Source organism: Gambusia affinis, linkage group LG07, assembly GCF_019740435.1.
Source record: "Gambusia affinis linkage group LG07, SWU_Gaff_1.0, whole genome shotgun sequence".
NCBI classification, from domain to species: Eukaryota; Metazoa; Chordata; class Actinopteri; order Cyprinodontiformes; family Poeciliidae; genus Gambusia; species Gambusia affinis.
Genome location: NC_057874.1, coordinates 25,987,361 through 26,003,601, shown reverse-complemented (window position 1 = coordinate 26,003,601; position 16,241 = coordinate 25,987,361). Strand labels below are relative to the sequence as shown.

Here is a 16,241-nt window from a genome sequence, read left to right as displayed (position 1 = left end):
AACTTTGAGTCACTTTTTTGATATGCATTCTTGTTTCTGAATTATTTCCTCTTTTTGCAGATGGCAATGCTTCTGAAACTTCAAGAGGCTGCTAACTACATTGAATCTCCAGACAAAGAAGATCTGCCTAAGCTCTGAACAGACAACTCAGACTTAATGACCCACCAGTAAAGATTTTATTTAATTTTCTGTATTTCACTGTGTTGGAGCAGTGTATGATCTGAAAGAAAGGGAATTTGGGAAATGATTTTGGAGAGAGTTTAGCTATCATTACCATAGAGACTGGATGAAACTTTTCAATTTAGACTCAGATTATTAAAACACATGCATACATGAACACTGAAGCTATAGTAAATAGAAAGGTATATTCTATAACAAGACTATGTATAACAATTTACCACCATTTTTGCCCTCAGTACTATTAGATTGGTGCTAACTGTTTACGCTGAAATCCATTGGTGTTTGCACCAAATCAGGGGATTCCTACAAAAACATGCACCGTCCATCCTGTTTTCTCCTTAAGTGCGTCCTGGAATAGTGAGTTCTCATCCAATGACTCTTACCTTAACAGCATTGCCCTTGTTTTGGAAAAGAGTATGACAGCATGACACTACTGTTAAACGCAAAAGTCTTTGGTACATATCTACTGTATACAGAAAGCCTTTCAAGGCCAATTCTTAATACATATGCAATCTTGAACTTTACAACTCCAGCAGGTGAACAATGCCTTAACAGCAGAGATGATCATGTCACCTCATCCTAAGCAGAGTTTACTGGTGCTTTCATCAATATTATTACAACTATTCAGTCAGGAATTCTTTATTTCCCCAGGATCCTATATATTGTTATTTCAGTTAATCATAATAATTTTATAATAAAAATGATTAAACTTACATTTTTTTTTAATTATTTCATAGGAAATGTTGCTGTCATACTCTTTTATATAAAACTGAACTTAAATATAGATGTGATTTACTTGCTCTGTGGCTGTACAAACCACTTTTATGAAGCACTTAACAGAGGTTTATTTCATAGAAGACGAGCAGTGCCACTAAGGCTGCCATAAATATCAGGTATGAGATACTTACTATACAGGGATAACATAAAATAAGAAACACTGTTTGATCAAAACAAATGAGTGAATGCTTACTGAATTCAATTCAGATTGTAATTTATCTTCAAAAGAGCACATTTGTTTCAAATGTTCCCCATGATATTGTGTATATAATGTGTACATACAATCAGGCTGTGTTGCAGTTTATTTATCTGCATTAGTTGGTGCAAAAAAATCTAATATACTGAACCAAATATTTTACTTTAACTTTGCATATTGACTGTCAACTTAGTTTAAGTTCAGCTATGAATGTTTATTAAACACTTAAGTGTACAATAGTATCATGTAGTAGGTGCTCTTCAAAGAAGCCTTATCAAAGTACTTCAAAACACGTTTAACAATGGCTGAGCAGAGCGACTCTAAAGCCTCACATGGTGAATTCATCCACCACAGTTGTTACACTTTACAAACTGATCAGTCTTACCAGTCATGCACATTAGTATTGGTTAGATTTGTATGATGCTTAAAAAAAAAGCCCCAAAATGTTTTAGGATTGTATTGCAGAGTAGGTTAGCAAAACGTTTGGTGTCATTTCTGTCAAACCGGAAATATGACCTTACATGTTAAATAGTGTTGAGGACGTTCTGAAGTAACGTGAGACAATGTGTCGTGTGTACCCTCTTCAATGTCGTACAGTATTCTTCTGAGAATAATCTGGGTACGCGACACAGCAAAATAGTGTTATATAGACACAGATAAAAACTTTATTAGGTGCTCGATGTAGAATTGTGCAAAGAGGTCCTTTTGAAGTACATGAAATGTAGGATATATGGTTGTGCAATATCCATCATCACAAACTGACCATTATTTTAGCTGATTGAATGTTGGACCACTTTAATGACAGCAGGATAAGGAAGTGTAACCATTTAGATTGTGTTTCTGCTGCTTTGGCTGATACAGATTATTTGATCGAAGAGACAACAATACCAGTTAGCTTCATTGCTGTAAATATTCCAGGTATCAAATGGCCAGTGGCCACACTCCAACCTGTTTCTGCAGGTTGACTAAAGCCATCACATCCAGCTTTTCATCTCATTTTCTGGTTGTTGTGCCTGTTGCTCTGTATAAACTGTGATTTGTGTTTGCTTACTGGTGTATCAGGACTATGCAGCAACTTCTACTGGTGTCGGCAATTGGCAGAGGTCTTAACTTCACATGCAGTTGCTTTGTGCTCTCATCTAGTCTTTCCTAAGTTCCTGATTTGGATCAAAATGCATCCCAAGAAAACAAGTGATAAAAGTTTGTTTCAGCCAGTCAGACATAGCCTTAAAGTAGTTGGAATTTAAAGACAGGGTTCAAAAGATAGGTAAGAATTGTAAGCTGTTTGATACATATTATGTTTATGAATGACAAGAAGAAGAAATGTAACTTAAGCTATGAATTCTCAAAGACAGTTTAAGATCAAACTGAGCCTAAATCAGCTCTAAATCTGATGTCTTAGGCCAATACAGGTTGCTGAATAGTCATATTTTTTCAAAGCTTGTTGTGGACTAAACTAAGATTTTAAAAAAGTTATGCTCTTTGTAATGTCACGGATGTGCATATGTTAAGGGTTCATAGGTGTTGTAAATGCATGTAAACTTGCAGTGTGATGAGACAAAAAAGTTCACCTTACCATATACTTTAGAAAAAAAAATCATATTAGACATTTTCTTTTTTAAAATACTCAAATATTTGATATTTCTTTTTTCTTTTTTTTAAATAATCCTTTGTAAAACTTGATTTATCTACTTTGTACAGGACATTGATGTAAAGACTGTAAATATAGTTGGTCAACATTCTGGATGCAGCAACAATCGTTGAAGTGGAAAAAGAAAGCATTCTATAGAAAAATATATTTCATCAGAGCTGGGTCCAATAGATGGATAAATGGTGCTCCTGAAGGCTTTCATCCGCTCATCACTGTTTGTTGGCATTTAATAAAATACATGTCATATTTATTTCTTGTCCTAATGTGTGCATTTTGACTCCAAAAACATTATAAGTAAATTACTGGGATAGATCTGATTTTATTTGCAAAATTTTATTTGCAGATAAAATGCATTTATACAGGTTGTCTCTGAGATCTAAAATCTCATGTAGAAGAGAAATCTGTTTTGATAAAATACAGCAACTAGTAATGAATGTAAACTTTATCAGACAGACTGATTGCAAAAGATGATGTCAAGAAAGATCTAAAGATGAGGATTCTCTTTTGACATGTTCTGAGTCATCCGTCATGTTTAGTATCTGTTACATGCAGCTCATTAAAGGGGCGGCGACTTATCGTGCAGAGCGGTATATAAGCCTAGTATCCCCCAGGGAAATGATGGCATTGGATACAGTCTGAAGGACTTAACTGAGTTGGGAATTCGCTGCGACCTCCAACATGCCGTCCAAGCCTGCCCCGATCAAGAAGGCGGCCAAGAAAGAACCGGAGGAAAAAGCCCCAGAGCCGGCTCCCGAACCCGCCCCGGAGCCTGCTCCCGTCGAGGAAACCCCCGCGGAGGTCGCTCCAGCTGAGGGAGAGGCGCCTGCCGAGGGTAATGTCGGCAGCGGCGTAGCACCACGCTGACTTATTCAGGGCAAACAATAGTTTAAATTTGTTTTTTCTCCGTGGAGGATCCTTGGATATATTTAAAGAAGTTAAATTAATCGTAATATGTTTGTGCCCGTCTTGATAAGATCTCCATCTCACAAGTGCGTTACCTTTACGCACGTGAGGGTGCCTTTAAAATCGACCAGTAATAATTACATCTAAAGTGCCTTCTTTCATTAGCTTCCACGCCTTTATGGAAGTTAGCTGTTTATGGCACATTATTTAATAAGCAATCAGGTGAAGCACTCACTAAAACTTAGTTTGTTGCTCCTTTTTGTAAAAATAAGACATTATTTAGATATATATATTATAATCGAATCACTAAAATTACTCCAGCTATATTGCTTTCACTAATAGAGCTGAGTTGCTGCAACCTTTTTTGTTTGTTTGTTTGTTTGTTTTCTTTGATTGCTCAGCTTTACTGCATTATAAGCGATTTGAAATCTATATTTACTTGTTACAACCTATTCTGGTTCTTATGGCAAATTTGCCATGTTGATGGCCAAGCCAACTAGCTCCTCCAGGCCTTACTGTTCTATAGAGTTCCAAAAGTGCCCAAACGTGGCAGAAATGATGGTTTGTCAAATAATATTGATTGGTCAACCTTAACTTTAAGCAATCATCTTGACTAGAACAGTCAACATTGTTGAATTCATTCACTAACTTTCAGAGTTAGGGTTTAGAGTTAAGATAAATTCAGGATGTGCTGCAACACATTCCTATAAAATAATAGAATACACAGTGAAATATTACTATATAGTGTTCTGCATATGCCTATTTGTTAAATTGCTCAACTTAAACAAAATACATGAATTTGTTCCTATTTAAATCTTGACAAATTTTACTAATTAGTATATATATATTAATAGTGGTAGGTTGGTTCCTCATATAAGTCAGCTGCTGCACCTGTTACTGAGGAATCATCAGCTGCTTTTGCAGCAACTGTGGTCCCTGCTAAAAGTATAACAGCAGCAAGTGGAGCATCTAATCTTAAACAGACTCCCTATAACAGGAAAGCTAGCTTCTCTTAATTGTAGTGTCTTTTACTAACATCACCAGTTTTTCCTGCTGCAGAGGAAACACCTGCTAATGCTGCTGGTGCTGATGGTAAAATACAAAACCCGAAATAGGAAAATTATAAGCCGTCATCCTATTCTCGCTAAAACTCAGCTCACTATTTGGCTTCTTTATTATTATTTCTCAAGCTGACAGTTGCAAGACACGCATAATCATTTGCCAAAACATCTCCCTTCTGCTTAAAGCACTAATTAATAATATCTAACATTTAATAATAGCTGCTTCTGCTTCAGCCACAGAGGGTGCTGCTCCAGCTGCAGAGTCAGATGCTCCTGCTGATGGTAAACCAGCCTGGAAAAGTGTTTATATACCCTCATATTTTTATTAAAAATATGAGCACAAATGTACACAAAACTTGTTGTAAATTAAAACTGCTAATTATTTTTGCAAACAATAAAACATTTCTCTTTTCACCATCAGGGGAAGCTCCTGCTGAGGCACCTGCACCAGAGCCGAAGCCACCCACTCCACCTCCTCCACCCAAAGGTGAGACTCTGCTCCAAAAGAAAAAGATCAATAAGAGTAAAATCATCTTTAGCTAATTAATCAATGTTTCAATGACTATTCCTAGAACCCACAAGCGCCCCTGTGGATCTGTTTGTTGAAGACAAAAATGACAATTCAGTGACCATCATTTGGAGCCAGCCTGAGACCATTGGGGACTCTGGTCTGGACGGATATGTCATTGAAGTTTGCAAGGATGGAAGTAAGTCCCTCTCTACCTTGAACCGTGTGCAATAAAAGGCTGACCTCTGTGAAAGTACATCTTTCACATCTTGTGAAAGATGTAGTGTACTGATTTTGGTTTTGGCATGTGCAAGTATATTAAGGTCTCAGTTTTCAACACAATCTCTAATAGTACTTTAGATCCATTGAGGAAAATGTGAAATTGGTGTTTTAATTTGGGTCAGCCAGATCAGTTGCAGCTGTCCCTGAAGTGTCAGCCTCTCAGTTATATCATGAGCTTCCTAACTTCTCCCTAGAAGGGAAGAGGCATTTCAGCGTTGGTGTGGTCCTGTTGGAGGTCCTGCTTTTAGACTGACAGTAGTAGGCTAATCTCAGCAGTGGCTGAGTGAAGGCTTCATTTAGCAAACACACACAAAGTGATTAGTTGTTAAATACACAATTTGTATGTACTATGTACTATTATTTCAAATAAAAAAGTTTGCAGTATGCCGTCTTTACTAGGCATAATGTACGTAAACTGTCCCAAAAAGCAATGCTAACATAGCTTTTTGGTTATGACCTGCAAAGGCAGAAAACCTTCTGCCTTTGCAGGTCAAAAACATTCGCTGCAGGGCAAAAAGTTAAGAGAAAAGAATGTTAAAAAAAAACAAAACAATATGGTAGACCAGATAGTCTAGACTCTAGACTAAGATAACAATGTACATAATGCTATAATCAAACAAACAAAGGAGTTGCTCTTTTAAATTATTTTTTTTTTATTAAACGCATTGGAAATGTCAGTAGCTGAAGAAAATATAACAACAATGATTACATAAACTTTGGACTCCTTTTTACTTTGCATCTCTACCAGTTCATGCAAAATGTTTTTTGTTAACTGTAGACATTGTCCATAGCTGCTGAGTGTTATTTTGTTGTAATGTAAACATAGTATTATTTCTAGTTCAGACATTCATGAGGATCTAAAGTTGGGGAAACAATGTCAATTAATGCATACTTCTCTGGAAAAGTGATGTTAAAGCAGTAGAAAAGCAAGAAGCTAACAAAAATGTTTGTATGAAAGCATTCATTGTGAGCATTGTTATCTTAATGCCAACAAATGAAAAAATAATCTAAACAAAACTGTATTACTTTAAATCAGTTTGTCTTCTTCTCTGGAAAACATTTTGATGGCTAGAAAAAAAAAAAATTCAATTAGCGCAAATATGTTTTTTTGGGGTCCAGAAAGAGACCCATATTTTAATGTAATTTCTATGAAATAGCTCCTGCATTCATATAGCATTCAATAAACTTCATTATATGTCAATTTTCCATCCAGCTGAAGACTGGAAAGCAGTCAATCAGGATCTGCAGAAGTCCAGTCGCTACGTCATCAAGAACCAGACCACCGGTGACCGCCTGAAGATCCGTGTGGTGGCTGTGAATGAAGGAGGCCGCAGCCCCCCCGTCACCCTGCCAGAGCCCGTACTGGTGAAGGAAGTTGCAGGTAAGAAAAGCGTTTTCTTTGTTTTCTGGTGGCAGAGGACTAAAAGCAAAAACATTTTGATAAAAATTTTTGTCAAAATTTTATTTACATGCTATCCTTACTTAAAGTTTAAGCTGCATCAGTAAAACATGTCAACGCAGGAGTAAGGACAACAAGGCAAACCACTGCACAAATACATAATACAAAGATGTAAAGAAACCATTATTACAGAAGAGAAAACACAAAATGTGTATTATGTTAAGGCTTTTTCGCAGGTGCAACCATTTTGGAACACATTAAATATGGGTTTGGCCTAAATATTTCATGTTTACTAATTTAGTAGGATGGGTTCCAAAGTCCTGCCAGTATCTCTGTTGACTTGTAATGGGTTGGCTCCATCTTTAACCTAATGACTACTGGAAGTGGGGGCTGATGGAATGAATGAATGAATGAATGAATGAATGAATGAATGAATGAATGAATATCTTCAGTCGTATTGATTATTGTAACAGCGTCTTCACAGGTCTGTCCAACAAATCAATCAAACAGCTGCAGCTGATCCAGAGTGCTGCTGCTTGTGTTCTCACTAAAACCAGGAAGATACAGCACAGTTTTAAAGTCCTTACACTGGCTCCCTGTAGCTCAAAGAATAGACTTTAAAATTCTGCTGTTAGTTTCTAAATCACTGAACGGCTTAGTACCACAATACATTAAAGACCTGCTGTTGTTGTATTAACGTTCCAGACCTAAGAGGTCTGGAAGATTGATACCCGGAACCAAAACCAAACGAGGAGAAGCCGCATTCAGCATCTATGCACCTCAAATTTGGAACAAACTTCCAGAAAACTGTAGAACAGCTGAATCACTGACTTCCTTTAAATCTCGACTAAAAACCCACCTAGAATTGTATTTGAAACATAATTTATTACAAATTTATTGACGGAACTTGACTTAATGTTGTGTTTTGATTGTTGATATGATGTAAAGCAGTGGTCCCCAACTTTAGTACAGAGGACCAGTCAACCCTTCGTAAATTTTCTGCGGACCGGGGGGGGCACGTTGTGATGCATGCAGTTGTTTCTTACGCATTCAGCTGCATGTTGGTGCGCAAGACGTAACTGACACCATCCGGTTTAGGATTTTCAAAATAAAAGTTCCTTCAGACTCAATACATAGAACGGCCATATTTAATTATTTCTTGCGCGGCCCGGTACCAATTGGTGGTAGTTGGGACTTTTTAAAGTGCTTTACATCAGTGAAGCACTTTGAAAAGGCCTTGCTGCTGAAATGTGCTGTACAAATAAAATTTGATTTGATTTGAATCTGTGGCAGTTTTAGGTAAGATGACGGTTGGACTATGAGGATTTGGAGAATATTAGCTGTGCATCTTTCAATATCGCTCTGATTGTTTTTATGCTTGAAGAAGTAGAGGCAAAGTGGGTGGAATGGCAACATGATCTCGACTCAGCTGGCAGCAGACAGTGTTCATCATACCAGATGGTCCACAATTAGCAACAAATTTGTTAATGGTTTCTGGCAGAATTGCTGCACATCTTTGGAAAATATCTGCGATATACCTGCTGGTAGCAAATAGTTTTTACTGAGAGTCTGTAGTGCATAAGGATCTTTGCCAGGATTCATGCTGAGGAAGGGTCAGGCTAATTTCTGCAAGATTGATGGTGTCAAGTGATTGGACCTAAAGCAGGTGGGGGCTGTGAAGAGAAGCGGGGGTGGTGAATTCCAGCAAGGCCTGTCTCCAAGAAACAGGGTGGTGACTCTGACTACTCAGATGGCACCCAAATCTCATAGCAGCTCTTGCAATTCACTGTTTATTTTGCAACATACTATAGACTTTACAGGGGAAAGCTCATTAAGCCTGATTCTTATAGATACTGTCAAAAGGCACTAACTGTTAAGTTTATTTTAACTTTATAGCTAGAATTCTGAAATATTACATTTTTTTATTTTCATTACCAAATTATTTTCTTTACAATTGATTGCATGTCTATAAGTTGGCTGCTGTTGAGCTTTAGCTAGTAGTTTCTTATCATCTGCAAATTTGATCTCAAGGGTAGAGCTGACATAGTGAGTGCTATAGTATCCCTTCTTTATTTAGAGTCCTGACAAATGTACTTATGCTGCACTCAGCAGGTGGTGAGCTCCAGCAAGATACTTCCAAGTCCCCAACAGTATAACTTCTGTATCACATCAGAAGTCATAATGACTAACCACCCGTGACAGTCATTTTATATATATATATATATATATATATATATATATATATATATATATATATATATATAAAAGAGATTATCAGATACCTTCAACTTTTAGTAAGATAGGACTTTACACAGAGGGTAAAGGAAGGAGCTAAACTTTTACAATTCATTAAGAATGTAATTTTATCATGTTTGAGTCTGTTGTCTAACCTGTTAAAAAAGATTCTATTTTTTCTATTGATGTAAAACATTGAACACATACAAGAAAAACTAATGAACATTTATGGAATTTGAAGAAGATGGCAATTCAGAACTCTTGTCCAGGATTCATACTTTTTTGTTTGAGTTGGACATATTTATTTTTGTGCATGACCAAATAAGGAATGAATTAATAAATCAGCCATATGATTGATGCAAACTGTGTCAGTTCGCTTCTATTGGAAGTTAATTTAGTCATAACAGTCTATTTCCAGTGTTTACATTTTATGCTTTCAGAAATACTTGAATGTGTAGAAATGAACTGAATTGATTAAAACAAACATGAAGTGAAAAGCTGTTTATGCAACAAGTCATGACCCACTCTCATTCATCCAGGCATAAGTCAAGGTCACATTACTATGATTTTAAGCTGTGCCATTAACCTTTCTTGATAATTAAAAAAGAATTTGACTATGCAAACTATTATCTCAGTAAATTATTATAAAGGATTGTGAGACCTAAGTGTTTAAAAAAGTAATTTCTCTACATTGTGTAAAATATATTTCATTGTACAGATTTAGATATTGCAATCACATTTTCTTTACAAAGATCCTCAGTTTATTCTGACAATATAACATTTTGCCTCATTCCATGTCTAATGAGAACAAGAAGAAGTTGATGTAAATATCTGTAGTGATTTTAGCCACACAGCAAAGTAAAACCAAATGCATTCACAAAATATATTTGTCTATTAACCAATTTATATTTATACCAATTTATATCACATCCATGGATATAAATTCAGTTACATCAAAGGAATACTATGCACAGCTTAAATTGTCATTGTTGTCATTTGTACATGATCCAGTTGGTTTCATGTTCTGATTTTTCTGGTCCAACCCCTGATGTAAGTGAAGGCAGTATTTTATCCTTGGAATTAACCTGTTCTTTAAAGACTAAGACAAAACTAAATTCTGTATGAAGTTATCTTTTTTACATAATTTATTGACTTATTTGTCATTCCTGTTTCCTTAGATCGTCCCAAGGTCCGTTTGCCTCGTTTCCTTAGGCAGAGATACGTCGCTCTTGTTGGGGAAAAGATCAACCTGACCATCCCTTTCACAGTAAGCACACAATATGTGCATGCAACACAACACAATATAAACATAATAAAAAGAATCAAAGCTCAATCTATTCTTTTTTTCAGGGTAAACCTAAACCTGTGGTGACCTGGACAAAGGGCGGCACAGCACTGGACCCAAAGAGAGTGAACATCCGCAGCACCGAAAGAGACAGCATCCTGTTCATCCGTGCAGCCGAGAGAGATGACTCCGGAGTGTATGAGATGTGCGTGAAAGTGGAGGGCTTTGAAGACAAGGCCTCACTGACCCTTCAGATTGTTGGTGAGTAAAACGAGCACACATAGAGGTGAGAATTAAAATGCTACAATCTGTTGTTGAGTTTTGTTAATCATGGCCCACAGAGCTGCCAGGGCCTCCTGCCAGTGTGAAGATTGTTGACACCTGGGGCTTCAATGTTGCTCTGGAATGGACTGCACCCAGAGATAATGGAAACACTGAGATCACAGGATATACAATCCAGAAGGCTGACAAAAAGACTGGAGTAAGTTCTCAACATTAATGAATTGCATTAATAGGCTACAAAAAGTTTTAAATCATTTACAAATAAGAATCCAAAAACATTTGCAATCAGGTTCCTCTGAGAATCACAACTTTTGTTTAAAGTGCAGGTGCACATATTTTGGGACATTTCCGTAGCTTTTTTTCACTGGCATATTCCATTTCAGGATTGCAAAGTTGTTAGCTCCTTACACCTTTCCATCAGTTCTGACTAGATTTCCTGTCTCTGCAACGAAAAGCATCTCCACTAAACAACTGTTCTATCACCATGTTTCATTGTGTGGAAGTTGTATTCAGGGTGATGTCAGTTATTTACTACACCACTCTGTTGTAAACAACTTTCTTCTGTCTGTGTTGTTCCCTACATAACTTGTGGCAAACTGCATACTTCTTATTGCTTTGTTTCAACAACTTTGTGGATTGGACGAGTAGTAGCTTTCTAATTCTTCCACCTTAGCAGTGGATCTCTGCAGCTCCTCCATGGTTCTCTTAGCCACTTTTTTGATTAATGTTCCTCTGGCTCATTGTGTCAGTTCAGAATTTTACTTGCAGTTGTGTAAACTCCAGTTTCTCCATGAGCTTTTCAAAGCTTTGAATATAATTTAGTAACGTAACCCTGATGTAAAACTTCCAAAACTTTCCAAAACTTTATCATGCCATGACAAACCCTCAAAGCCTTCTGAGAGCACCGACATTTATACTAATATGTCTTAAACACGTGAATAGTATTGGCAGTATTGGAAGCTTGTTTCTTTCAGTATTTGTTTGGAAGTTGGCACAGTTTACTGTCTTTTTTTTATTTATTTTGTTTTGTTTTCCAGGATTGGTTCACTGTGTTGGAGCATTACCACAGACTGAATGCCACCATCTCTGATCTCATCATGGGCAACACTTACAAGTTCAGAGTATTTTCTGAGAACAAGTGTGGAATGAGCGAGTCAGCTGCTGTTACAAAGGAAGAGGCTAAGATCCTGAAGACAGGTAACAGTTTGTCTGCTGATATTAGCTACTTCCATTAATAAATAAAGGGAGCCAATTGGTACGAGCGTGTTGATTGCACAAACACTCTCACTTTGCTCAGTTTAAAAGTCTCTGCTACCTCAAATGAGATTCTTGTTCAAGTCATTTTTTTATTACCAAAATATTGAAGAAATAAATAATTTCTGAACAATAGCAGTAAAATGAGGAAATATATTAAGAGGGAGTACAGAAACAGAAATGGATGCAGCACAGAAACCAGTTAGTGATAAGCATTAGTAGTAAGTCCTTTTCACTGTTACTTTTAAGTCTTTGTTCAATAAGTTTTCAAGCACTGATAGCTGTACTGAATTATTTCTTTCAAACTGTAACAAATTTTCCAATGATTATCAGTAAACCATAGACTAACAGTTTACCAGCAAATACTCTATCCCAAACTAGTAGGAAATTTGTTTTACTACTTGTGAAGAGACACAACTGTCTGGAAATTAATTAGGTTTTTGTGTCAGTTTCAGATCATTTAAGAAAATAACTTATTTCAACCCTCTACTTCATTTTATCTTTTTCGTCTGCTATTATTACCTGTATTTTTTATTCTAAATACTTTCTTGAAGTCACCTTAGGACCTCCCCTAACTGTTTTTCCCCAAAATAAAATATTAATGTACAGGAGTTTTGACAAATGGCACCTAAAGCAGTATTTTTCATATTTTGCATAAAAAAGGTGAAAATGCTCCACCCTACTATAAATGTAAATAATGTTGGAGGAGGACAAAGCCCACTTCAGTGGCACAATGTGTTGGAGTTATGATTTATACCAATCAGGGTCGCCCAGACATTGGCTGCAAAGTCGGCTCTATTCTCCCATTGTTGTGGTATTAACTCCTCCTTCTATGTCCAGACTTCTGAACAAAATAAAATCCGTAGGGTACTCTGGCTGTAGTTTGCTATTTTTCCTTATCGTCTTTTAGATTTTTTTAACCAGTGCACAAATTGTTAACCAGTCTCAAAATCTTAATCTTGGGTCATAAATTCATAAACTGTTGAAAAGGGTGAGATAAAATGCAATTTTTTTGTCTAGTAGGATACAAAACATGTATCTTTTTACTAGCTTCTTAATGACTTGGATGTTGATATATTAACCCCTAATTATTGGTTATTTGGTTCTTAAGTATATTGTGTTAATGACCTAATTTCACAAATTTATTGACTTTTATGTAAGTTACTTCAAATGTATAAAAGTGCAGTCCTTCAAAATAGGGAACAAATTTTCTCCTGGTAAGAATTAATTATTTGAAGACAATTGAGAAATGCTATTAAATAAATCATTCTGTTGGTGTTATTCAAATAGATTTTTTTTTACCTTGTATTGCTCCTTAACTCAGATACTGAGCAGATTTTTTGAGCTAGGCAACATCAACACAAAGTAAATTCTAGACTGTTCTTGATTCTTCAGATATCGACTACAAGCCTCCTGAATATAAGGAACATGACTTCAGTGAAGCACCAAAGTTCACCACGTCTCTGAGCGACAGAGCCACCACTGTTGGCTACAGCACCAAGCTGCTATGCTCCGTCAGGGGATTCCCCAAGGTACCCTTATAGTTCTTTATGTTGATAAGTTAAAAAATAATGCCAATAGGATATGAAGATCTTTTGGGATGGGAAGAAGGGAGTTATCTTGAGAATAACCAAGAAAGGGTGAGATCTGTTCTTTGAAGTGAAGTTTTCTATCGTGCTTTAGGCATTTTGTAACTTGTTGATGCTGCCGTAACTGTAGACCCCAAAAGGTTTAAAACTGAAATCCATTTGAGATTATGTATTTTATATTGTAGTGCTCATTTAAAAACTTTTCTGTTTATTTATTTATTTATTTTTTGGCCCAAAGGAAATTTGTTGACTCTACACCACTAGCAACAGGCACACAGAAGCAATAGGGAAAATAATTTGTTAAATGATTTTTCCACTATCACAGATATCAGAGTAATGCCTCATCTGTTGACTGTTGTTTACCTGCGATATGAAATTCTGACACTTTTATTGACAGTGTCAAATGAGAGGAGATGGGATTCACTGTCCAAAAGTGTCTTACAAGATCTTAAGGCATGTTATTTTATCAGATACTTACATTGGCTTCTTGTCAGCATTCCCTTCATTGCTCTATCATTGCTTACAGTACACAGGCTTTGACTTGACAATGTGGAAGATATTCACCTGCCTTCATTAGCTTGCCACCTGAACCTCTCACCCTCTCTTTTGGCTAATAATCAGCTGGGTCACCAACTGGGCGAAATGTCAACAGAATTTATTTTTTGAGCTTGGGAAGAGGAGAAGCAGGGGATTGGGGAAGCTTGGTTGGATGTTTAACATTCTGTGTGGAGCCCTGGGAGGTTCTTACCATATCGTTGTCATTAAAAGTCCCATACCAAGAGTGTACTGTGTGTCTTCTTCAATCAAAGCATGTTGTGTCTTGCCATTTGGCTCAAGTCTTGAAAAAACACGCCAATTGTTTGCTGGTTTTGTGATGTGGCATTGTGCTATTTTGTTTGCCAAAAGCCCAAGATTGAATGGATGAAGAACCAGATGATTATCGGAGATGACCCCAAGTTCAGGCAGATCTGCGTCCAGGGCATCTGTTCTCTGGAGATCAGGAAACCTGGAAACTTTGACGGTGGTGTTTACTCCTGCAGAGCCAAGAATGATCATGGAGAAGCAGTCATCAGCTGCAAGCTGGATGTCAAACGTAAGACCAGAATTTGAGGTTTAACCATCGCTTTGAGTTTATTCATTAAACATGTGCTTTGTGTTTGCGTCAATGTTTAAGTTTCAACTGTAAATAACTTGAACTTTCTGTTTAACAGAGCCAGCAATTCCAGACGGGGACAAGAAATAGATTGACATCTTCACTAACACAGGTGATAAAATGATCTGAATTCTGTTTTTGCCTAATTTTTATCCTCACTATGTATGGAAGTGAGTTCAAAATAGGTCTGCGGCAGTTGTACCTGGATCTTTATCACCCACATGCCATGCAAATAAAACTGTAAAACTCCATCTAGTTCAAGTGACACATATATATGAGCTGAGGGAGCTCCAGCTTCCTCTATGACTTAAATGGAGAAGACTGTCCATACATGGAGGTCACTAAACTTGGAATAGTTGGCCTCTCCCACTGACAGGGTCTAAGCAGGAGCACCCATAAATTAAATCTGTAATGTCTCCCGCTGCACTCAGTCAGGTGACTTAATCACATTTCCAAGACTCAGCAGCAGTGACAAGAATGTATTTCAGAACATACAGTAATTTAACATGCAAGATCTTTTCTTCATACTGATACAAGGACAATTAGTGTTAATATAAAGTGTTTTAAGGAGCTGATGTTGTGTATAAATATTCTGCATATACTTCTAAATTGCAGGAAATATCCTCAGATCACTAAACACCTGTTTTTTGCTGTTGTTCTGTTGCAATCCTAAAATTAGGAGCAGAGGGTAAGGTCTTTGCAGTATAAGGTGTGTGTCACTTTAGGTGTTTCTAAAGCCGGTGTCCACAACAATTAAAGCAAATGTTAAAGTTCAGGTTATCTCTCTGTCATCACAGGATCAGTTGGATTCCTGGAAGAACTTCTATCTATGGCTGGTGATTCATTTGCCAACGGGTTTTAGCCTCTGACGTCTTACCGAGTAACATCTACTAAGATGAACAATTTTTGTCATCGCTTCATGCCTACAACAAAAACATTGAGTCCACATCCATGTCTACAATTTGTTTTGCACAAGAATACTCTCATTAATAACTATTATCTTATGACCTCTTCAAACAATGTACTACTTAAACAACTTCCCAGTCTTACTCAATTGAATTTACTGTTCCTCATATTAGAACTACATGTAACATCTATGTGTTTATATCAATAAATAATTTAATTTCTGGTTTTGTTTTTATTATGGTGAAATTGTGTCACTTTTGCATTATATGATTTAAAACACACATCTTACTCAACTGTTAACTTATATATTTATACTTAATAATCCTGGCAGATGAGTAAAATGCCCTCATTTGGTGATAGTCATGCATGTGGAACTATTTTTTAATTCGAAAGGCAAGACAAACTGACACAAACTTTTTGATTTGTTAACAAAACAATTTGAAGTTTGTTACTGTGGCTAAGAAATGCATTATAACATTGAAAATTAAATGGACATGCCTTACCGTTAAAAGTTTAGGTAAAAGATTACTAGATAGAATAAAGTGATAAGTCACTCCTTTTCAAAACAGAGACCCAATGC

General features: G+C 36.6%; 2 protein-coding genes across 17 annotated transcripts in view; both read left to right on the top strand.

Annotated features, from left to right (window-relative positions):
- nav1b (neuron navigator 1b) overlaps positions 1 to 3,054 on the top strand; it is a 64,284-nt gene extending 61,230 nt beyond the window's left edge. For all 15 annotated transcript variants that reach the window (XM_044121005.1, XM_044121004.1, XM_044121003.1 and 12 more), the window contains one exon: positions 61 to 3,054. In XM_044121005.1, coding sequence (XP_043976940.1) covers positions 61 to 138 — 78 coding nt within the window. In that variant the 3' untranslated portion in view covers positions 139 to 3,054. The remainder of the gene's footprint in view (positions 1 to 60) is intronic.
- A 348-nt stretch (positions 3,055 to 3,402) lies between these two features.
- mybphb (myosin binding protein Hb) lies at positions 3,403 to 15,882 on the top strand. Of its 2 annotated transcripts, XR_006370988.1 has the most exons (13): positions 3,413 to 3,636; positions 5,190 to 5,255; positions 5,341 to 5,475; positions 6,772 to 6,939; positions 10,371 to 10,459; positions 10,543 to 10,738; positions 10,819 to 10,958; positions 11,797 to 11,956; positions 13,409 to 13,545; positions 14,509 to 14,695; positions 14,814 to 14,867; positions 15,435 to 15,464; positions 15,553 to 15,882. XR_006370988.1 is itself a non-coding variant. In XM_044121032.1 (12 exons), exons 1-11 carry the CDS (start codon positions 3,483 to 3,485, stop codon positions 14,843 to 14,845), a joined length of 1,464 nt encoding a protein of 487 aa, XP_043976967.1. In that variant the 5' UTR covers positions 3,403 to 3,482; the 3' UTR covers positions 14,846 to 14,867; positions 15,553 to 15,882. The 2 variants fall into 2 exon arrangements, 1 of the variants encoding a protein (XP_043976967.1); XM_044121032.1 differs by lacking the exon at positions 15,435 to 15,464 and having other exon boundaries at positions 3,403 to 3,636.
- The last annotated feature ends 359 nt before the right edge of the window (positions 15,883 to 16,241 follow it).

Coding starts and splice junctions, on each gene's coding strand:
- mybphb (XM_044121032.1), top strand. CDS start 3,483: ATGCCGTCCAAGCCTGCCCCGATCAAGAAGGCGGCCAAGAAAGAACCG. Junction 10,460..10,542: donor ACCTGACCATCCCTTTCACA/GTAAGCACACAA, acceptor TCTTTTTTTCAG/GGTAAACCTAAACCTGTGGT. Junction 11,957..13,408: donor GGCTAAGATCCTGAAGACAG/GTAACAGTTTGT, acceptor TTGATTCTTCAG/ATATCGACTACAAGCCTCCT.